Source organism: Pomacea canaliculata, linkage group LG7, assembly GCF_003073045.1.
Source record: "Pomacea canaliculata isolate SZHN2017 linkage group LG7, ASM307304v1, whole genome shotgun sequence".
Lineage (NCBI taxonomy): Eukaryota > Metazoa > Mollusca > Gastropoda > Architaenioglossa > Ampullariidae > Pomacea > Pomacea canaliculata.
In genome coordinates, this window is record NC_037596.1 from 28,056,326 (window position 1) to 28,079,702 (window position 23,377).

General features: G+C 37.6%; 1 protein-coding gene across 4 annotated transcripts; it reads left to right on the forward strand.

Annotated features, from left to right (window-relative positions):
• The first annotated feature begins 51 nt into the window (after positions 1-51).
• Positions 52-21,289, forward strand: LOC112569243. Of its 4 annotated transcripts, none has more exons than XM_025246975.1 (16): positions 52-296; positions 3,317-3,667; positions 9,735-9,871; positions 10,584-10,767; positions 11,318-11,614; positions 12,135-12,401; positions 12,840-13,148; positions 14,722-15,015; positions 16,677-17,003; positions 17,333-17,647; positions 18,029-18,349; positions 18,638-18,787; positions 19,009-19,045; positions 19,704-19,765; positions 20,465-20,575; positions 20,826-21,289. In XM_025246975.1, exons 1-16 carry the CDS (start codon positions 239-241, stop codon positions 20,876-20,878), a joined length of 3,273 nt encoding a protein of 1,090 aa, XP_025102760.1. In that variant the 5' UTR covers positions 52-238; the 3' UTR covers positions 20,879-21,289. The 4 variants fall into 4 exon arrangements, with proteins under 4 accessions (XP_025102760.1, XP_025102761.1, XP_025102762.1 ...); XM_025246976.1 differs by having other exon boundaries at positions 3,330-3,667; XM_025246977.1 differs by lacking the exons at positions 52-296; positions 10,584-10,767 and having other exon boundaries at positions 3,529-3,667.
• The last annotated feature ends 2,088 nt before the right edge of the window (positions 21,290-23,377 follow it).

Genomic DNA, 23,377 nt, shown 5'->3' on the forward strand with positions numbered 1-23,377 from the left:
AAGGGTATAACACTGAGCACATTAGAAACGGAAAGGTAGGATAAGGAGAGCATTCAAATGCAGCAATTTAGGTTAAAAAATACACAGACTGCACACTCGGGTGTGAGGGTCAGTACAATTTACTTCCCGCTGACGATCAAGAGACCTGTGTTTACCGAATGCCGTGTGTTCGAGTGAATTAGGTACAGTGTCACCCAACAAACTTCCTCTCCAGTATAAGTTAGACAGTTCGTACACTATGGTGCATGAGGTGATAAATATTTGTGGGATCTTCATAATGGTGAGGCAGTGCTTGGGTAAGTCTTTTTCTTTGTGTCATACTGACAATGTATTGCTCGCAGGCATCGAATTTGAAGGCTAGGTCAGTGAATGTAATTTCGAGTATCCTTGCGAGTGTCTGAGTTTCTGACTGGTTGGTTCGTTTGAATGGAAAGCGTTGTTACCATGCAGTCCTTTCACACAATGATAACAATAGTGATCAAGATGCAGAAAAACAAATTATCCGGAGAAATCCTCCAAAGCCAGCCTTGTAAACAGATGTCACAGGTAGAAAGGAGGTTTGAACAAAATATGTAGTGTTCCTCATTGTAAGGGTGAGAACCATTATCATAATGTAGGTGCACTAGGTGGCCATTCTGTTTGCCAGCTTTACAGAGTGTTTATATGCTTGCGTTTGAACTCATTTCTATGGTTTTACCACAATGATCAGCAATATCGATATGTACATATTTACAGTAATTGCGAAAGTGCTAGCGTAAATGAATTGGATGTTGTCAGTTCGTGTTCTTTTTAATACTATCTGTTAATGTTTTATGTAAAGTGATGTTATTGTGTTACCGGTGGCAGACAATTTCATGAAAAGGAGTAATAAAGACATTTTTGTACTGTATTGTATTTCGTACCACTACACAAGTGGACCGCCCTTTAAGAGTCTACATGTGCATACGGGTGCGGATGTCTGCTGCGTAGTGCTATTTATAATTCCAAACTAGAAGTTGATGAGCTGTAGAGAAAGGTGTTTAGGATTAGTTTCAATTACCTAGCATCACAAATTCAACCCACAGTTTCTTAGAGACTTCAGGAAGCAGGAAGAGTTTACAAGAAGTTGAGATGACATGGACTCATCTGAGCAAGGACTTCCAGAATCGGATCCGCGGGCGTGGTGTAGTTGCCAGTGGGGCAAAATGAACTAAGAAGATTCTTTCAGATTAGGATCTGCTTTGGTTCCATTTGTTGCTCTCGACATCTTAGGGTGAGCGGTTATTGCTGATCCAACATGATGTTTCTTTTGCGGCCAATGCCATGGTCCTCTCTCTAGGATCATCTCTTGGTGGCAACAGTCTTCCTATGTAAATGTAATCGCTTTTGTTTGTGAACTCGTGTGCACTGAGCCCTGACTGTACTTTTCTTACCACTTTTCTTTCCCACTGGTGCGTCATGATTTCCTAAGGATTTACTCCCTTAGCCTCTGTGTTTTGCAACAATGTCCACAAAACAAATTCTTTTGGTTAGGATGGTTGTAGGGTGGGAGTGACTTTTATCAATCGAGCGTGAACGGAAGAGACAAGACAACCACGTGGCTTGCCAAACTTATAAAAAATTTGAAACTTTAGAGGTCTAGAATCGGGCTCTCTTTATGTGATAAACAAATAATCAAACTTACAAATAAAAATAAAACACTGTGAACTAGAATGTTGTAATGTTGAAACATTCATTGAGAGCTGTAATTGTGAAGTCATTTTATCGTGTCTTTTAATCTAAATTTGCTCTCATGTTTGGTGGAATACATGTTCTGGCATTTGTGTGTAGGGGGACAGGAATAGAAAAATGATCGGACCTACGTTATAAATAGCTAGAAAATATGCCATTTTTGATTATTTATGAACATGTAAGAATAAAGCTGTAAATTTCGTTCTGAAATACTTGAATTACTTTCCATCAGAACCATTGTTTAGAGCTACAGATACAAACTAGACTGTTGCATTTGCACTCCGTATGATGATGAACCATAAAAGCATTTTACTACATTAGAAACGCACCACGTGCAAGCATACTGTTAGGACGAGCTCTTCAGTAATTGTTCCTAGACTACAGCAAGCGTAGAAAAATATCTAGTACAGTGGAACCTCGGTTAACGAACTTAATCCGTTCTGCAAAGCTTTTTGTTATCCGAAATGTTCGTTATCCGAAACAACTTTTTCCATAAGAAATAAAGGAAATAGATTTAATTGGTTCCCAGCCCCTCTTGACTCGCTTATATTTGAAAGTTACAGGCTATATAAGTATTTGTTTTGATGAGAACAGTTAAAATGCAATATAAATGGAGTTAAATAAACATAAAAACATTAACGAAAGCATTTAAACATCAGAAAACTTGCCGTTTTGACGGCGTGGTTGGAAGCAGGTGTGGGGAGGAAGGGGTGGATTTACTGATTCCCCCTCCATGAGCACGTGACATTGTAAAATCGGGGGAGACTTCCCTTTTCTGTAGCTTTGAGGTTAAAGGAAAAAACTTGTCCAGTGTCTGTTCCTTCTGCCTTTTTGTAAAACTCTTCGGTAATACGACATCACATATCCGACAGACGCATGCCGCCTTCATACTTTGAAATCATTTCCTTTTACAATTCATTTGTTGGCCGCTTCCTTGTCATTACCTCACTACTACTAATTGCTCTTAATCTTCTTTGGAGCCATGATTGAGGATTATCTTATTAAAATAAAGCACAACAATCACTAAATAAGAAGGATGCGCACAGGTAAGGAACGACTGATCGTAACTGTCTCGAGCGCGAATGATGACAGGCTGGTCGGTCACGTGTGGTTCATGTGGCTGTTCGTTATCCGAAATTTTGTTCGCTATCCGAGACAAACTTTTAACGAAATTTTTGTTAACCGAAATATTCGCTATCCGAGGCGTTCGCTAACCGAGGTTCCACTGTATAAGAAATGTAGATACAGATCTAAATCAAGAATGTTGACATAGTTTAACAATTTAATTTTAATTATGAAGAAATAATGTAGAGAACCCTTTTAACCTGATTGGCACTGTGTACTTTATCTGATGATGAGCGTTGAAATAATCGACGAATCTCGCCTAGGAAGCACCCGTCCACCCGAGGTCAGAAAACCTCAACAAAGATTTCCAAGAAGCTTTGATTTTTAAATTACGATAATTACATATTTTAATTTTATTATCTTTTTAATGCACTCTACGATCACTTAAAATATACAAAAGCTTTTGATCCACATGAGAAGTATACTGTAAACAGTTAAAGATGCATGGTTTACAAATTTAACTTAACTCCTTACTTTTCAGCTTTAAATTTCAGGGACTGTAGACCTGATATGCCACTACCGATCCAGGAAGGTACACAAAACTATGAAATAATTTGTGAAAACTTTAAGCCTGGTTATGCTGTCGAGTGGCAGCTGAATAGGACGATCTCAAACAACACTTACAACAACAAAGGCTTTTGTCTTGTTGAGGACATCCCAAACTGCTCGGGTTCAACTGGCCTTGTTGCATTTTCACGGCCCAACAACAGTGTCTCTCTGGCAAAGATCTCGAAGGTTGACAGGACCTCACTAGGTGTGGCCAGTTTTACATGTCAAGAATTTAAGGATAACAGTCGAGGAGAAGTCGCTGGTTGCAATATTGACATAATTTGTAAGTATTTGTGCACAAGCATACATTCACTTTTACTCACTTTTACTCACTTTCTCATTGACTCTCTCTCACTCACTACAATCTTATTAAAAGTATGTTGCCTTAGTTGCTTGTTCATGTCAACTCACCAGTAGTCATCTAGTAGTTTTTGCAAAAGACTTCAGCGTTTTCAAATGACTTCAAAAATAATAACTCAACTGTAGACCATTAGATCTGCTAAGAGTGTTTAGTTCTCAAATTTAATTCCAAATTACACAACGGCTACTGAAAGGATAAGATAATGGAGGAGATCAAGGACCAGTCAGTACTTGCAGTATTGACATAATTTGTAAATATATATGCACAAGCACACAATCACTTTTACTCTCTCATTGTCTCTCTAGCTCTCATTTGCTCACACTATTTCAGGACACTTCTTGGGCTATATAATGACTGGAAAACTTTCTGAAAAGATTTACGAGGCAGAAAGATTTGGGCTAAAATTTAATCGTGATTTTATTATATTATTTTGCTTTACGGAAACCTGACTCAACTCTAAGCTTTCTCGGTCGTCATGTCAACTCTCCGGACGTCTACCGCATCCTGATAATTGCTCGTGTAAACTGTGGACAATGGCGGCAGCATGTAAATATTCACGATTGTTAATGCAGATATTATAGCATTCTGTCAACTATTCAAGGGACATCGAAACAATAACTCAGCTGTAGTCTACTCGATCTTACAAGAGAGTTTAGCTCCCTTGTTATAGCTGGCAGATGCTTTCACCCCAAGGCAAATGATACACCAGCTAAACTGTATGTGACATGGAAATTGATTTTATTGATAATGAGTTACTTCAAGTTTGAATGAAGATTCCTAAGTTTAAGCAACAGCTGGAAACCAAAATAAGGGATGAATCTTGACTGACCACTATGGTTACTGTGATATTTTTCTTAGTCCGACAGGAGCTGGAACAACATTTACCGACAGGCTCATACTACTACTGAGTTGTGCACTTGTATCGCGCAGCATCACGACCAAGATAAGTCATTCTCTGCCCTGACCAGTAACGATAGAAAGAACATTTGAACATTAGGTAATAGACAATGGACAGTGAGATACGTAAGTACAAGAGTAGAAAGAAATACAAGGGATAAAGTTATTAAGGAAAAAAAGGATTGTAAACAGTGAAGTAGTTACATGTGTGCCCATGACTGACAATATTGCAATAGGAATTAAGGAGAGTAATTCAAGGATAGAACTTTGTGAACAAATATGTTTTCAGAGAGCGTGTGAATGTAGACTTGTAGTCCGAGTGGCAAATGTGGTGTGGAAGAGAGTTCCACTGTTTAGCAGCACAGAGGGAGGATGTCCGGTGTCCGTATGTGATTTTGTGGGAGGGAGGATAGAATGTGGGAGTCTGATGAGGAGAGAAGGTTTTGGGCAGGAGTGTGGACAGACAAGATTTCAGTAAAGTAGTGGGGGGGGGGGAGCCTTTAGAGATATCAAAGCACAGAGTTGAGAGCTGTAGTCTATTCTAGCTGTAACTGGTAGCCAATGAAGAGAGTGAAGAAGTGGTGTTACATGTTTACATTTCCTTCATAAGATCAAGCTGATCGAAGGCTGTCTAGGGAAAGGTTGTGGGACCCTTGCTCTTTCGGATTTCCGTTCTGCCAGGGTTTTGAGTTCGGAACTGGAGACGAGCAGCTGCATTCTGAACTTTCTGAAGCTTATCAATGAGGTACTGTGAACAGCCAGCAAGAGAGTTGCAGTACTCTTCTTTAGACAGAACTAATGAGCAGATAAGAATTTTGGAGGCTGAGATGGACAAAGTATGGCGAATGGAGCTGATGTTCCGGAGCTCGTCGTATGCAGCACAACAAATGTGAGAAATATGTTCATCAAGACATGTCAGCAGACACTATGTAGCATAAGTTACGTGTAGAAGTAAAAAAAAGGAACATGGATATCGCCTACCCAAACAGAGTACAGAGAGAACTCTGGGTCTCCTCTTTGAAAAAAAAAGAGCTAGAGCTTTTGTTTTGTTTTTAAAACGAGCCTCAGGCTAGAAGATTGCTTTGACTGTACCACCTGTATAACACTGACAGCTCCTTGTGCCGGTCATCTTGAGGAGACTGATATTATCACACCCTACATCACATTCTTCAATGCAATTTGTCAAATGAAGTCTTGATCCAGCAACAAGTCACGCCTTATGGCTTTCTTCCAAACGAAGCTGATGGCGAAAATGACAAGCCATGTGATAGCAAAGAATTAAAGAGCTCCAAATGACATCTATGGCCAGAGTATGAGACATAAAATGCATAAAAAGTTGGATTTCATGTGCTTTCAAACTTCTAGTCTATATCTACTGGATACACATGTGCGATGCATGAATGAATTAGAAATTGCCAGAGCATTCTCTCTACTCCTAATGAAATAAAACCCAGAATGGAACTTGAACAGGTTAACATCTATCTCTTACGTTTTGAAATTAAATGAGTAAATTAACTATTTATTCTTTCTGCGTTTAACAAAACATCTCAAAATGTGAAAGGGAAGGATTATATAGTATATAGTAGGAATAAAAAACTTAAATGTCAGATTGACTCTGCTATTATTGCTTCCTACATTATTAAATAGGGACACTATATACCTTCTTTCTCACACGACTTAAATTAACAATTGAAAACATGCACTGAAAAAACATCTTAAAAAATGTAACTTAAAGTTGCTGCAAATCAATTCTAACTTTTAGCAGTTAAAAAAAAATTTAAGAATTGTCAATTGTTTGCTTTAATCACTGCATCATTACCCTCTCTTCTAGATCTCAGATGGGTAGCCTGCTACCCCAAGCCTCCAACGACTAGCTTTGTACAGTGGAACCTCGGTTAACGAACTTAATCCGTTCTGGAAAGCTGTTCGTTATCCGAAATGTTCGTTATCCGAAACAATTTTTTCCATAAGAAATAAAGGAAATAGATTTAATTGGTTCCCAGCCCCTGTTGACTAGCTAATATTTGAAAGTTACAGGCTATATAGGTATTTGTAATGAGAACAGTTATAATGCAATATAAATGGAGTTAAATAAACATAAAAACAATAAACATCAGAAAACTTGCCGTTTTGACGGCGTGGTTGGAAGCAGGTGTGGGGAGGAAGGGATGAAATTACTGCTTTGATTCCCCCTCCATGAGCACACGTGACATTATAAAATCGGGGTTGACTTTCCTTTTCTGTAGCTTTGAGGTTAAAGTACAAAACTTGTCCAGTGTCTGTTGCTTCTGTCTTTTTTGTAAAACTCTTCGGTAATACGACATCACATATCCGACAGACGCATGCCACCTTCATACTTTGAAATCATTTCCTTTTTCAATTTATTTGTTGGCCGCTTCCTTTTCATTACCTCACTACTATTAATTGCTCTTAATCTTCTTTGGAGCCATTATTGAGGATTATCTTATTAAAATAAAGCACAACAATCACTAAATAAGAAGGATGCGCATAAATAAAGAATGACTGATCGTAACTGTCTCGAGCGCGAATGATGACATGCTGGTCGGTCACGTGTGGTTCACGTGGCTGTTCGTTATCCGAAATTTTGTTCGCTATCCGAGACAAACTTTTAACGAAAGTTTTGTTCGTTAACCGAAACATTCGCTATCCGAGGCGTTCGCTAACCGAGGTTCCACTGTACTTGCAACAACTTTAGTATGCTGATGAAGGCATGGGTTTCCGTGTACATTAAAAAATGGGCAGCTTTTGACTATTGACCCGTTTCATGTTGGCTGATCTCCATTCGCATCTCTGTCAGGCCCCACAATGTCACTATTATGTTTACTCTCCAGATTGCACTCATGATGACCACGTAGTGGAAAAGTTCTATTGAAAAAAAAAAAAACTGGACAAAGTTTTGAAGGCAGTCCCGAAAAACCATATCCTCGCCGTGCTCGGCCATTGGAACGCTATTTCGACTCAGATGCCGACCAAAAATGATCACAAACAGCAGTTAGGCTTTGGCGAAACGAACGACAAAGACCCAAGTATTCGAATGCTTAAGATGGTAATAAAGGTAAACAGCGATTTTAAAAAGAAGATGAATGCAGCTAAGTAACAGTAAGCAGGTAGGCTGTAGATCTCTTTAAAACAGCAGTGGGCGTTCGCCAGGCCTGCCCTCTTTTGCCTGTAGTTCAACATTTGTTGACAAAATATCATAGCAGAGGTCTACATGAATGGAATACAGCTTAAGGAGGTAAACAGCTTCAAGTACTCAGGTGTTATCTTTTCCTAAGATGACAGCAGAGAGGCAGGCATTCGCATCTGGATAACAGCAGCAACAGCATTAATGGCCAAGCTGAACATAATAAGACACAGGCAAAGCCATAATTTTTACCATCCTATACAGGCTGTACATCGTTCCTACCTGAGCTGTATGGAGTGAGACATGGAAATTGTGAAAGAAGACCGATCCAGGCATTTAAAACTACGTGCCTAAGGAAGCCACTTTAAATCTACCCATCCAGTACAAACTGTCCGTTCTGTGTTTTAATTTCTTTGCTGTCACCTGCCCTGATTATTTCTCTCAACTGCTCTTCCCTTACATCCCAGGTAGACAACTCGGCTCTTCGTCTGATGATCGTCTCCTTACTCTTCCTGTCACCACCACAACAAGATATGGCCACAGGATGTTTAGTTATTGTGCAGCGAAACAATGGAATTCTCTCCCTTTCCATATCCCCCACCTACCCACTACTGAATCCTTTAAACGTGCACTGAAAACACACTTCTTCCGTAAACATTACTCCTTTCCCATAATGCAAGTCCTTTTTCATACCCTGGTTATCTGGTTCCTGTTTGCCTTTTCTTTATATGTATTTTTTTTTAAAATTCATCATTTATGCTGTTGTTTCTTCTTTCGTAGTTTACATGTTTGTTTTCCTCGTATATTGCTCATTTTTAAGAGCTTAGAGCAGTGATGCCCAACCTTTTTCGGCCTGCGGGCCATACACATTTCCGACATGCGTGTCACGGGCCGGTTAACCGTAAAAATATATATATATATAAAAGAAAAAAATTAGAGCAGATACCATTTTTATTAGAACCAAGTTGTACTTACCATTAATTATGTAGTAATTAGTGGGATATTTGAATTTGTCTACCCGAAACCAACTTCTGAATGTCCGGCTGCATCGTAGAGACACCAAGTCGGAGCACTGAATCGAAATGTTTGTCCATCGAAAAAAAGATTGAGAGACGCCCCTACGTGGGGATAAATACTTCTTCTTCCCTTTTTTTCGTTTTATTTATGTCTTTTTTTATTACTAACATGCCGATTTCTTGCACTGTGGGCAGAAGATTCGCGGGCCGGATATGGCCCGCGGGCCGTAGGTTGGGCATCCCTGGCTTAGAGCATGCTCCTTAGGAGTGTGAGTATGCGCTTTATAAATGTTTGCATTTATTATTATGAAATATTTTACAAGGAACAAAAATCCAACGATTTTGTACGAAAAGCGGCTGATACATTTGTGGGTGCCCATCAAAACGTTCTCGCTACAGCAAAATAGTTTACCCATTTTTAACTAAAAACCATTCGCCAAGACTCCCTGCAAAAAAAAAAAATGCCCCTGAGTTAGAAGAGGAACTGGATGACGAACGCAAAGGAGTGGACTGGTTGCTCCATGTATGACTTGTTAAAATGTACACACAACCGTCACCGGAGCAGTACTATGGCTGCTACCCGGCGTTGCGGGAAAGCCCAAGTAATAGGACAGCCAGGCTGGTGATCAGCTAGTACCAGTCATCGAATGATGATGATGATGATGATGATGATGATGATGACGAGGAGGATATTTTCATACAAACCCATATTACAAAATGATTTTACATAGAAGCTAGCCTTTAATTAAAGTATATAACTACATATAAGTACAGACTACGTAAGAAACGTCATGTATTGGGTTTTACTTCGCTTGTCAGCTGTTAAAACTTTAAACACAGAGAATAATATTTAGTCAAAATAATTTTCTTTTAGTTCATGAATTAAGATACATTAGTTATTATATGTAAATGTGAAATATTTTCGCCATAGATGGAGCAGAAGTTTCATCATGCAGCATTCAAACACTTCCAAATGGTTCAGTCTGGAGTTTGACAGGCAAGTGCACCATTACCAAAGTGTTCTCAACTTTAAACCGCTATGTCTGTCATCTCTGGCAAAACAAAGAGGTAAGTAACTGAAAAGAGAATCTGATACTTGGCGAATACATGAGATGTTTCCTTTGACAGGTTTGCACACTCATTCAGTCACACAACAGGTGCATGTACAAACAACAACAAAAACAACAACAACAACAACAACAACAACAACAGCAGCAGCAACAACAACAACTATAATAATGATAATAATAATAGTTGGATCTATGACCTTTGTGGTCATTTGAAGTAACTGCGTGAACAGGGTAAATATTGTCACAAAATAGAATTGTGAAGTGAGTTCTCCAAAGGCTAAACGATTTTATGTTCGAACTTGGCTTTAGAAAATGCTTTTCCAGATCGCTACAATAGTCTCATTCTGCTCACAACAGAGCAGTTATTACACATATCTGCATATGGGAAATATGTGACAAAGTAAGGACCTTCTTGCTTTATGACTAATGAGTTATTGAAACTCTGCAACTCATTTATTATTCAACTCATTTATTACATACCTCAATAAAATCAATGAAATTTGATTAGGCTCATAATCTGGAGTCAAACGGATATAACTAGCAAATTTGAACTAAGCAAGTCACTACAAGAGTGAGTATGAAAGAAATATGTATTAAATAAATTATCTTTACTCTGTTTACATACTGTTTACCACCCTGTGACTAAGATCCCACATTAAAGCCCGTGTGTTCAGGAAGTATAATTTAACTGGATAATCTGTTTGATATAGAGCTCATCAGGAGTAGAAGTAGCCAACATTATTTACAGCCCTACCCTCAATAACAGCAGCCCACCATATGCATATGGTTCCTGTTTCTATTCTCTGCCGCTGCCGATGCAGAATGGCATTTACAACTTTGATGTGATTGTATTCCCTGGAGAAACAAACAGGAATGCTGGTAATATTACTGTAGGTGAGTTGAGTTATTAATCCAATAGTTAAGAATAGTCACTGGCACCTCTCAATTTATAGAAATGTTTGATGAGAAGTGTATTGCTCTCTACCCATCCCTTAATCTTTTGATGTGCTATGCTATGTACATACTTTTGTTGTATTTTGTTGCTTTTGTAGGTATTAACTCTGGGAATACAGTCCCACTTACCTTTGAAGGTCATAGGTTTCAAGGTATATGCCTTGATTTTGATTGAGAGGTTTGGTGTTTGGAATGTTAGACAGGGCTAGCACCTTTGATAGGTTAAGCTTATTGCGTGGATGTTTTCACACTAGTGCATACACCCATCGAGAGTTCTTGTCTGATACTCAGCTCTCACTGGTACCTTCAAGTTGTCAGAATGCGGTGATGAGTACACCCTGATAAACGGGTAGGAATGAGACACCTTATATATAAACATGTATTATTATTTTCATGTGGCAACATACTTTCTCTAGCTGACCAATGCTTTTCAAAGTCTGCGTTCCCTAGGTATTAAATTAAACTATTTTATTACTTATTTTTTTTAAAGCAAGGCCTCTGCAGCCGCCAAGCATCAACTGCTCAATGTTTATGTTTCCATTTGTGATGGAGAATGGGGACTTGTTCTGTACCTGTACAACCTCAGACCTTGGATTACCCAGGGGACGACTAATTGGATATTACGGTGGTCAGAGACTTAATACAAGTAATTTTGGAAGTGGATACTTGTCTTTTGAAAAGAGGAACTTGACCAGAACTGATGATGGAACTTCTGTCAAATGTGTAGTGGACTGGGCCACACAAGACACTGATGATTTGAACACCAGTTTTACACTTCGTATTGCATGTAAGATATGTACTGTGAGAAGATTTTCTATTAGGCCACCTAGCAACACCTCGTAATGGCATGTTGGCAACTATTACTGTATTAAAAATAATGGAACATATCGTAGCCATAGCGAATGTTCAGACTTCTATGTGTCATGTAGTAGTGCATACTGAATGAATATAAACTGATTTGAAAAATGTCTTTTTTCACATGCAGTCAATGCATTATGAATCTTGTGTGTGCCTGAGCAAAACACTTGTGCTTGTCTTTGCGGCAATATGAGTTAGAAGGTATTTAAATGAGTTGTCTGTCGTAAGGCGCATTGTGCAATGTAAAGAGATCTCACCCAAGAATGGTGTGCAAGCTCATCGCTCACCACCAATATGGAATGTTTTCTAATTCAGATCCCCTTGCAAGAGATGGATAATTTTGTCATTAAGTTCTAGAGATAGTCTTTATAAGACGAATTTTTCATCGCCGACAAAATAATTAGGTTGCTTACTTTGAACCCAGCTTCAATGATAATTTTTGTTGCTAGATGGCCCAGATGCAGTCGTCATTACCGGACCAGATGTGTTTGATATCAACCCATCACAAGTTCAAAGTATCAGTTTGATATGTAAGGAATCAGTGGTCAGCCCTTATGTGAACTACAGCTGGACTGGTTGCCCCAGTGGTAACCCAATGTCTCCTATTTGCACTGCTCGTCCTTCCCTAAACAACACCAGCTATTTTGTACAATGTACTGTTAGCAACCCATTATCACAAGTAGCAAGGACGGTAAACCACACAGTCGAACTGAATTGTAAGTTTCTGAGTAATTAAATTTTATCATTTTTGTTTGATATTAAAACTATCAGACAGAAATGTTTCCTATCATATAATCACTATTGCTCTCTCTTTTGTTCTAATTCTTTTTTCTTACTACATGTAATGCATTTTACATTAGCTGGCTATGACAATGAGAGCTTATGCCCATATATTTGTCCTTGTTTGTATATATTTACTCTCTCTCTCTGCGTATAAATGTATATGCATGTGTGGAAAGGTTTATGTGAATTTGTGATAACCCATTTCAACATTCCACTATGAATTATAACTTACATATAATTATAACATACAACACTCTTTATCATTAGTTTTATTGTTTCTGTCATTAAAATGGTGAAACAAACTTTGACAGAGAAACAATTTTATCTCTATGCTTTTCCTCTTGTTTTGTTATAAAAGTTTATTTTTGCAGATCCACCAGGCAAAGCACCAGTGATCAGTACACAGCCATCACTCAATCCCAGTCAACCAGTATATAAGGGAGACAACTTCACTCTAACCTGCACAGTCCATGGCGGTAAACCAGTAAACGCAACTCGTGTCACCTTCACTTGTCCACATATGATAGACATGGGCGACATCATAGGAAGAACTGAAGTCAACAGTAGTTTGACGTTTTTCTCTGTCTCATCTGACAACCGGGGGAACTGTAGCTGTAGTGCCGTGTGGAAAAACACAACTTGGTACACACAGACAGCTGAGTGGACCCTCATTGTTTATAGTGAGTATACAAAGTGTATAAACATGTTTGGAAGCATTTATGTTTTTAGGGTTAGGAGATTATGTTCAAGTACATGTGTCTAAAAATAATACAGATATACATATTGTTTTACAGACATATATTAGTGCATACATAGGATTCTTATTAAATGGGAATATCGTATAAAAAGAAAAGGCATCTCCTTAAAAAAGATAATTGTCATTTGTACATGGAAGGATACATTAGTTTCCATAAATATGAGAATGAAAGTAATTTTTTGATATTGTGATGTTTTTCTTTTACAATATTTGTAGCTACTGAGCAATGACAGATATTAGCTGGTACATGCACTGTTTGTTAATTTGTATAAAAAATGGTTGATGAGTTTTAAGAAACAAAACAGTCTTTTATCCATGGAAGGGCATATTATTTTCCTTTGCATTCCCCAGAAACGGTTATGTAAGAACTAAAACTGATTATTGTCTGATGGTAATAGCTGTGTGCAGATGAAGGAGTCTTAGTGACTTTAATCAACAACATTCTTATCCCATACACTAACATAGATGACCCCTTTGTTTTTGCAACCATTATTACAGACAATAAATCCGAATGACTCCGATAAGTATGAAGCTCTACGTACGCTACTCCTTTATCATAGTATATAAACAGCCACCAGGCAGATGATACACCCGCGGCACATATGATCGACATTCTTCTTACATTCGGCTGTCCCACTAATAAATAATAATAACTACATTTAATTCTTGGTTAATACTCCACGTGTGTGACAGAGACAGGCTTAGGCGTTATCCTTAGTTTATTCAGTTAAGTCTCGGGCGGAGGATGCAGCGATGGAGGGCGAAACAGCACAGTACAGCTGGGTGATCAACCACGGCAAGACCCACCTATCCTTCTCCATTAAGTGGCACTCGGCGTTCCAGTTCAAGTCTCAGGTGACTACAGACACACCAAAGGGACCCGTTGAGGACACTCGGGCAAGTCGCGAAGACAAGCGGAAGTGATCGAGCCTACTAACCAGCCTGCAAGAGAGGTGAAAAATGATGCGAACAGGCGGGAGATGTGTGATGCGATCTTAAAAGGACAAAAGTTGAGACAGGGCATGACCTCTGTGCAGTGATGATGACCCGTATGTGTAGCTTTTTTTATCCGACATTCCACTGCCGCGTCGACATTCTTAGGCAAGTTGATTAAAACGTGATCGGGTTACACCCTTCCCCCCTCTATTTCCCCCCACGTTTAGCTGCAACTAGTCAAGGTACAAGGTGACATCGGTTCAGTCTTCGTTTTGACCTGTGCACAGACTTAAAGGATTATTATATGTCCATCTCCAAGGGAAACACCGCCGATCTATGAAGTATTCTTAATAAAGTTGAGTGAAAGAAGCAATTAAACAACTGTACTTTATAACAGTGGATAGTCTTGAATAGTTTATGATCGTATATAGCTAATGTAGAGCTTTTTATGAAATGTATTAACTTGTAACCGGCCGGTCTTATGTCCTCGCACTTCGCACTTCCACTATTTTGGAATTTCAATCTTATAGATGAAAATTCTTTATTTTCTTGTGTTTCAGCCCCTCCATCTGCTCCAGAAATTTTTCCGTTCTTGGACACAATAGGAAAACCTTCGTATCCCTTCATGGCAGGCACCTCTGCTACCCTGTGTTGTCATAGCAATCAGTCAGGTCGACCGGAAGCTATTTACAGCTGGCCTGTCTCAGCAATTAGTCACAGCTCGGGTAGTAACTTGACTTTCTACAATCTGTCGAGAGAAGATAACGGAAAAATAGTGAAGTGCAGGGCCAGCAACGATTACACAGAAAACAGGCAGCCAGTCGATGATGCCACTTTTGTCCTAGAAGTCTACTGTGAGTATCCTGCCGCTTGTAATTCTGTACGTAACGTACAGTTGTGTATTTACCTTTAGATGAGATAGAAAACACAATAGATTTGAATATAAGAAATAACTATAATATAAAAAATCAATCCGCACAAAAACTGACTAATGTATTTTGCAGACATTTTTAAAGACACATAGAAACTATAGTCTCTTCTGTAAGATACAATTTTTTTCGTTACACCACTTTTTTCGAAAGTCTTTTTTAAAACCTCCTCCATTAGTTCCAGTTGCTGTCTCTCTTGAAGAGCTCATAGACATCCAGCACACTAATATCTGCTTACGTTTACGATACTACTAATTAAATATTTCTCTGTTAATAATTAGCATACTGTCCAAAACATTACTACTGAAAAAGGTTCAAAAACAAAAATTTCTGTGACTCAGCTCAACAAGTTTTCAAGTGAAAAAAATTACACTTGTCCAAAATGTCTGGCGAGGACTTCACAAATGAAGTCTGGGCAGGACTTTACACAACATCACGCTTCCTGAACCAGTCAAAGGGGAAGCGTATTTCAAAACTCAAAAAAGCAGCAAAAATCATTTTCTTTCTCAACCCTAATCTTTACAGTTTATACTTGTGGAAGCCCTCAATGACGTCCTTACATCCTAGAAAAGGAGGTCGTCATGAGATTAACCCACGCACACACTCACAATACTGGTACCTACTGAACAAAAGTATCGTGTAAATTAGGATGTTATATTTTTTCTGTAAATAATCTTCATAGTATCTTCACGCTATGATCAGCTGGCTGCTTCAGTCCATCGATTAGTCAAAATATCGTATATCTGGCAGCTCATTAGTTCTGCTTTTGACATCTTAATACTCTGAATGTTGAGTTAAAGTACATCAGAAAATATAATTAGATACTTGATGTGGTTCATAGATAAATACCAAAAGCTGAATCGACAACTATTAAAAAACATACGTTCTTAAGCCATGAGAGAAACATACAAATGATCTGAAGCAAAGATTTTATTAAGACGCGCGGGAAGAGGCTGTTTATACCTTTGGTGGAAAACATAAAGAAAATTATGGACACAATCGGCTTAGTTTTCACATAGAATTTTGTAATTGTGTATTCGTTTGAGGGATGGGAGTGTTTTGATCACTTACCGTTGATGTCTTTGATTCTACGGATAATTAAGAGATAAAGATGTACTTGAAATTGCCAGGCGGTCCTTAATACACCTTTAAATAAATAACTTCTGATAGACATTGCAGACTTAGTAAGGAAAGCAAAATATTTGTATCAGGAATTAACGATGGTGTGACGAAAGTCACTTCAGTGAGACTTACAGTATCCTATTTATTATGAAGAGGTTAAACAGACAATGATGGGAATATTAATCGCTTTTTCAGAGAAATGTTTGTTTAAAATCGCTTCGAAGAACAATGTACAGGCGAAGAAGATGCTAATAATTATCGACCTCACAAACACTTTTTCATTTTTGCTTTTATATACCTGATATCTTTTCTTATATCTTTTTAGACAATCTTCTAAGACTTTTAATGTTTTTTAGTGTGCTTTCACAGATCAAAAACTTTTAAGGTTATACTACTAGATAGCCTACCCACAATATTTGTATAAAAGATAGTTGTGTGATTGTTTCTTTTCTTTTTTTGTTTAGATGAACCTATAGTCAGCTTTACATACTTCTCTGATGGAAGCAACTGTGTAAAGAGCTCTAATAAGTCTGTCTACACACTTTGTATTGTTGGCGAAGGACAGAAGCTTCATATCAACTGTACAGCTGACAGCAACCCAGCACCTGCATCATTCAAGTGGCTGAATCCAAACAAAGACGTGTACTCCAACACCAGTGAGCTTGTGATCATGTCTACTAACCACACCATCCACAACGGTGACTACAACTGTACAGTGATCACAGAACAAGTAGACAAAGACAGTCGCCTGCCTCTGATGTCATCTGCCATACTGGCTGTTGTTGTTGGCTGTAAGTATAGAGATGGGAGAATTTGTTGCTTAGTGATAATTTCCTATAAATTTGAAGTTAAAGTTTTCATTTGAGTCTCGCTCAGACATTTGAGTGATATGAAGATTTTTTTAAGGTTGAAGGATCAGGTTAGGCTTAACTACAGCCTTTCATGCACTGGATATGGTCAACCGTTCCTGTTCCCTTTGCTACTCACACTAACCTTGATACAGTTTAGCTCTACTATGAAAGTAGTTGAAATACCAAACGAATTCCCCGACCCTACTTATAATGACCATACATACATTTTCATTTACGTGACTGACAGTATATTTGTTCGTGTCTTGCAGACTCACCTCGTGTGCTTACCTTTAGCATTAACAATGTGGACACCATGGTTGTGAATATTCCAGAGAAATCCCATGTGAACATGAAGTGTCTTTGTAACGGTCGACCTATTCCAAGCATTCGACTTGTAAATACAGCAGACCCCGAGCAGATTCTAAACCAGAGTCTGCCTACAGGTGACATCTTTGCAGATGAACAGACAATGGAGGTCCTATTTACCATGCAGCAAGTTTCGTGTGAAGCCTCGGGATTCTATAGATGTGATGTCAACAACAGTCTTGGAGAAGACAGCCAGAGCCGCATGTTAGCTGTGTCATGTAAGTCTAATTAGCAGATAAAAATTATGGCAATTTTATCAAGTTAGGGCGGATGTATTAAAGCCTCTGGAATTATAGATGAAAATTATAATGTGTGCTGTATAGTGAATAGCACTACAAGCACTAATATCTTATTGTTTATTAAGTTAAAATGTTAACCACGGGCCCTGTAAACTGTTTATTCCTAAGCAGAAATGCCATCATTTCAGTAATGAGAAGTAAACAAATTTGTACAGTAGCAAAGGATTTTAAGGTTTCAATAGAGTTATGTCTCTTATTCTATTTAAAGCAATATTTTTCACACAGAAAGAAATGTAATTGATTGATTTCAATAAATTTAAGCAGCTAATCTTACCCACAAAGACAACATGATATTATCAGGTGCTCCAAGGAAATCTTTTAGTGATGGACAGCCTCTGACCATCAGTGTGATTAACGGCAGAGGAGAGCTCCGAGTTCAAATGACTGCCTACCCAACACCTGTGATGAAGGTTTTGACATATCTAGGACCAAATGAGACCCCCGATGGACGTCCCGTGAAAGAAAATATAACTGTCGTCGAATGTTTTAGCAAATTCTTGGCTCCAGCTGAGGTCATCTGCAGTATCAGCCTTATCAACGTGACACACAATGAAGAAGGCTTCTACAGAATTGTTTTCAGCAACAGTTTGGGAGAGTTGTCATTCACTTTCTTTGTCACACGTAAGCTCATTTTCTGCATATATATAGTATCATGGTCCCTCATCTCACTTAGCACAAGACAGAAAAGTTTGTGCATACTTAAATGATAAACCTGTCTACACACAAAAACTAATCCTCTTTACCTACTTGCTTTATTCAACATAGTTTTTGCTTTAAACTCTTATATTTTAATCGGGAAGATATAAAGATTTGCGTGTATGTTTATCAATATTCAAGAGTAAGTTTAAAATATATGCATGGTTTTGTTACAGTCGTGTTCAAAGTATTCAATATTTGGTTTGTTTACAGAAGCTGTGTCAGAAGATGTCCACCAGACGAAGGCAGACCAGAATATCGCTGCAGTCGCCGTGCTGGCTGTGCTGTTCTCAGTCCTCCTTATTGTCGTTGTCGTCTTCGTCATCTGGGTCTGGCGAAGGGGCTGGACGTTACCTTGTGCTGGTAGTGGTTAACATTGTATTAACTTTTTATCTGCGTATATCAATCATTTTCACTATTCTGTTAATTTAAAATAATTTCAAGGGACATAACTTAAAGAACAGACAGAATATTCTAAGTGGACACAAAATGGTATGAGTAGGGAAAGAAACCAAGGACGAAAAAGAAAGAACAAAAGGCACACTTTGTTAGAGATATTTACGTACATTATATTTCACTTCCAGATGTTTCTAATCAAAGGATTTCACAGCAAGATCAGAGGTTAGTATAAGATTTCACTGACAGATAATACAGTTAAAAAATTTTTAGTGTTTGTACGATGTTCCATTGCCAAACGTTAATAAAATATAGTAGTGAAGTGTATTCTGCATCTAGATCCCATTTTAAAACATTTTTCTAACGCTCGATGCTACGCCTAGTCAGTTTTATGAACTAGAAACCATTTAATGTTGTTAATTTTCTTGTCTTGAAAGGTTAAATGAAACATTAAATCCCACACTAGTGAGCAGGTACAAAGTTACTCTGAATATTCTCCAATCTCAGATGACGATTACTGATTGGTCTGGTGTTTTATCAATGCAAATCTTCAAATGTGACATGTAAAACCATTAAAAATAAACAAAAGCACGTGATAATACACATGAGATACCAAACAAAATGTTACTAAAGGACCATGCATGGAGTAACTTCTTAGCAGATTTGAAATGTTCGCTTTTAACTGTGTTATACATATGAGAAACATAAAGTAACTGTATGATTGTTGTGTGTGTATATATATATATGTATAAACGTGCAGATCTTACATATCTATATATACTGTTATAACCATAACAGTTGTAGAGTTTATGGTAATTACAAATATAACACAATTTGTTCAGAAAAAGTTATTTGCTTTCTAAATGTGGTTTTTATATTTTAGGGGCGACACATCAAGTGAGAATTTGTTATCTGTGACAACAAACACGTCCCTAATGAAAGAAGGTAATATACATAACAATTTTCCATTTCAAGCTTAAACATTTATAAATGATAAGAAAAAAATCAAAAATCCTTGTTTATAAGTATGATAAAAACTTTTTGGTAACGGCCATTGACCTTATTTCATAAAACCTAGAATTTTTTGGTTTACTTTTGCTATCACTTGTCAAGCAAATTCACTAATTAATACTAAATGCTTATGCTTAAAATTACATCTGTAGGATATCCAATTTCCATGTTCTTTATTTAATTAATAAAAATTCACACTCCTTATTGTTATTAACTTTAAGGACTATAAATTAATATATGCAACACACTTTTTAATAGAGAAGTCTAACCCACTGCCTCTCCCACGTCAATCTCAGTGTTGCTAGTGGTAAAGTTGAAAAGGAAGCATCATAAACTTTCAGTCATTGCGAATAAGATGCCACAAGTCACAGTGTTTTCAGGACAAATTTCTTGTCCTTCTTTATAGAAGCAGGTACCTACTTTCAATAGCTGTGTAAACAAGAGGAAGTACCTAGTGCCACACTTGTAGCTGGCGTGCCTCCACGGTCCGACATCACCTTAACATTGTCTTCTCTTCTCCCCTTTCTTATAACAGCTTTTCGATAATACTCACTGAGAAAGAGGAGACTGATTTAATGATACTCTCTTTAAAAAGGATGCAACAGGGCTCACTTATTATACTTTCTAACTTAGGAGGACAGACTTCGCTGTATGAATCTTTACAAATGGAAGATGTGGGAAAGAGATCACATTATGAAGAGGTGCAACGATACCAGAACGCTTCAACAACAGCACCATACGAAGGTATTGATATTTCTTTAAACTTCAACCTTTCACATAAGCATACTCTATCTTGATGCAAATCTTCGTGGTAAGAGGTGAACATTTCCTTTATTTTGCAAAACTATGTCTCTGAATCTCTCTCCTTTCAACAGCAGAACAAATAAATCTTGAAAACTAAATTGGTTTTGCATTTAAGATACAAGCAATCAATAAAATAATCATAGTTTTTCCGATATGATTCATGAAATGCTCTAAAAATTATATTTTCCAGTTGTAAACGACAATAAGCGAGAAGTGAGAGGCGACCACACCTATGTGAACTGAGATGTTCTCTTACACGACATCTGACCACTTGGTCATGGAGAGAGATAATTTTTACTGCTGTCTTGAATGATGATGTGGTTAATTTAGGTGATTTTACTGCTGTCTCGGCAAACTAGAATACTTTATCTGAAATAATGTCATACAGAGATGTCACGTGTGTACCACGACATGAAAATGAAATTAGCTGATGTAAATAGGTCGTAGTTTTCTCCCCTTATGATAATGTCGAACACATATTAATGATGGGGAAAACATAAATTATTTGCTCATCACAAGAAAAACTCTCAGCATGTAAGACGGCAAAAAGTATTTAACATTCAAGAGGATATGGAAAAGCTCAGTTGGTATTTTTTGTAAATCCATCTTTTAGGCTTACAAAGCATTGTAATAAACACTTGCTATGTCTATCAATCAATGCGTGTGTTTATTTGTGTTATTTTGTGTGTTGGACAGGTGGAAAACGGTCTGCGTAAACCTATATGAATGACACTAGGAGTCGAAATCAGTTATATTCAAGTTTTACAATTTATACAAACAGATTTTTATTTCAAAAACCAGTTTTCGATTGAGTACGTTTTCCACCTACTCATTTCTAAGGTTAATGCTCACAATCTCTTGTCTCCCGAGACACAAAAAAGCCAGTGGAAGACTCGCATAAGCCATTAGGACATGAGACATTTGAATGACACTGTGACATTTGATTGATTTGATTGACATAAAATATAGGACATTGTCGGGGATTTTAAGATATGCTCGTAGGAACACAAAATCCTTCCTTATATGTACAAAAATGTACTTGAAAGTAAATGCTAGTATGATATGAAACAATTTCTCAGACAGTGTCACATATTGCGTTTTTGTATTTTGACATTAGTGAATGGGTATTTGTATTAATGAGTGTGTAAGTGTCAAGATTTGTTCAAAAACAAATTCATTTATATATATATATATATGTATATAATCTAAATAATTAGTAAAAGATCTAATAGCTGCACTATAACCCAGAAACATCATATGTTGACATGCTCAAAGAGCATAGCTTCAGCAAGGGTGTGAACATCTATCAAACTACACACTGTACAGACTGCTGTACATACAATCAAGTTACAAGCAATGTCAAGACCAATTATCTTCAGCCTCTATTCACGTGTACGTCTTAACCTACCGGCTGAAACAACAACACTCTACGATAAGAGAGAGAGAGAGAGAGAGAGAGAGAGAGAGAGAGAGAGAGAAAGAGACAGAGAGAGACTGAATCATTAAACTTAAATGCTTTATTACAGAAAAGATTTTCGTCTTCTTCCGGTGGGCATCGCTTTTTTTTTAACCACATCATCAAAGGGGAATTTGTGAATGTGCAGTACTGGAATAATCGTGCATTATATCACTCTATATCTGATTAATCTTAAGCTCACGATACTCATCTGTATACTAGCTGCTTACCTTCTCAGGCACACGCTTCTATCCAGTGCATCCAAGATTGTATGTCTGATGTAAGAGTATGGATGACCCACAACTAGTTAAAACTAAATGACGAAAAACAGAAATTTTAACGTTTTCAAATAGAAGAGCCAGAAATTACCAGTCACTGCCTGTTCGGGTAGGAGATGCTGATGTTACTTTTGTTCTTTCAACACATAACTTAGGTTACACTCATGTCTAAATTAAGGTCATGTCACATTAAGTTCACTCACCCATCTGGGGCTGACAGGAGATGAGCAACGCTGAAACACACACAAAAAAGACTGGGATGAAACGATAATATAAAACAATAAATGAAAAATAGCCTGGACAGCCTTGCCAAACAGAAACGTCTTTATATTTTTAATCAGTTTTAAAATTTAAATTTAAAGAAACTGAGAGTCCTCCCACGTATGGAAGAAAGCTATTCTATTCCCATCTTAAAAAATGGAGAAGACAGACACAGCAAGAATTACTATAGACCAGCCAGCATAGGTAATAACATGGAAAGAATGTTCATTACTAGGTTGAAAAACCATAAAATGGCAACGTTATTAGTCCCTCACAAGGAGTTCATTTTAATGTTGTTGGGATACACAGGTATATAATGTAATGGCCTTTGTTGATAGTTAGATTTGGTTGCTCTTCCGGTATAAGTATTTTTCATAAGGACTTATTTTGCCTTGTCTTAGTGATTCTGACATAACAGACTGTTGTGGTTCCTTACTTTTTCTGTATTCAAAATGCCTTGTTTTGCAAAGGAGCTGCACTTACTGGGTTTGCAATGGTGTCACTCGACTGGACCATGGTAAGACGACTACCCGCTTTTCCACGCTTCGTTGCTTTTTATGACTAATATGACAGAAATAAATCTTAGTTGACTAAAGTTTCATGTTTGTTTCATGGAGTAACGCATAGAGGTTGTGAAACTGATTTCTGGAAAAAAGTAGTACAAAAAAGTACGGTAACTCAACTCCCTACACTAACCTCAACACGTACACTTTCTTGGTATGTCTAGTGACTTCTATCTAGAAAACG

What these genes read in the sequence shown, in the direction of transcription:
- LOC112569243 (XM_025246975.1), top strand. Translation starts at nt 239, where the DNA reads ATGGTGCATGAGGTGATAAATATTTGTGGGATCTTCATAATGGTGAGG. An exon ending in TTTTACACTTCGTATTGCAT is followed by an intron (nt 11,615 to 12,134) that starts GTAAGATATGTA and finishes TTTTGTTGCTAG; the next exon opens with ATGGCCCAGATGCAGTCGTC. An exon ending in ACTGGCTGTTGTTGTTGGCT is followed by an intron (nt 17,004 to 17,332) that starts GTAAGTATAGAG and finishes CGTGTCTTGCAG; the next exon opens with ACTCACCTCGTGTGCTTACC.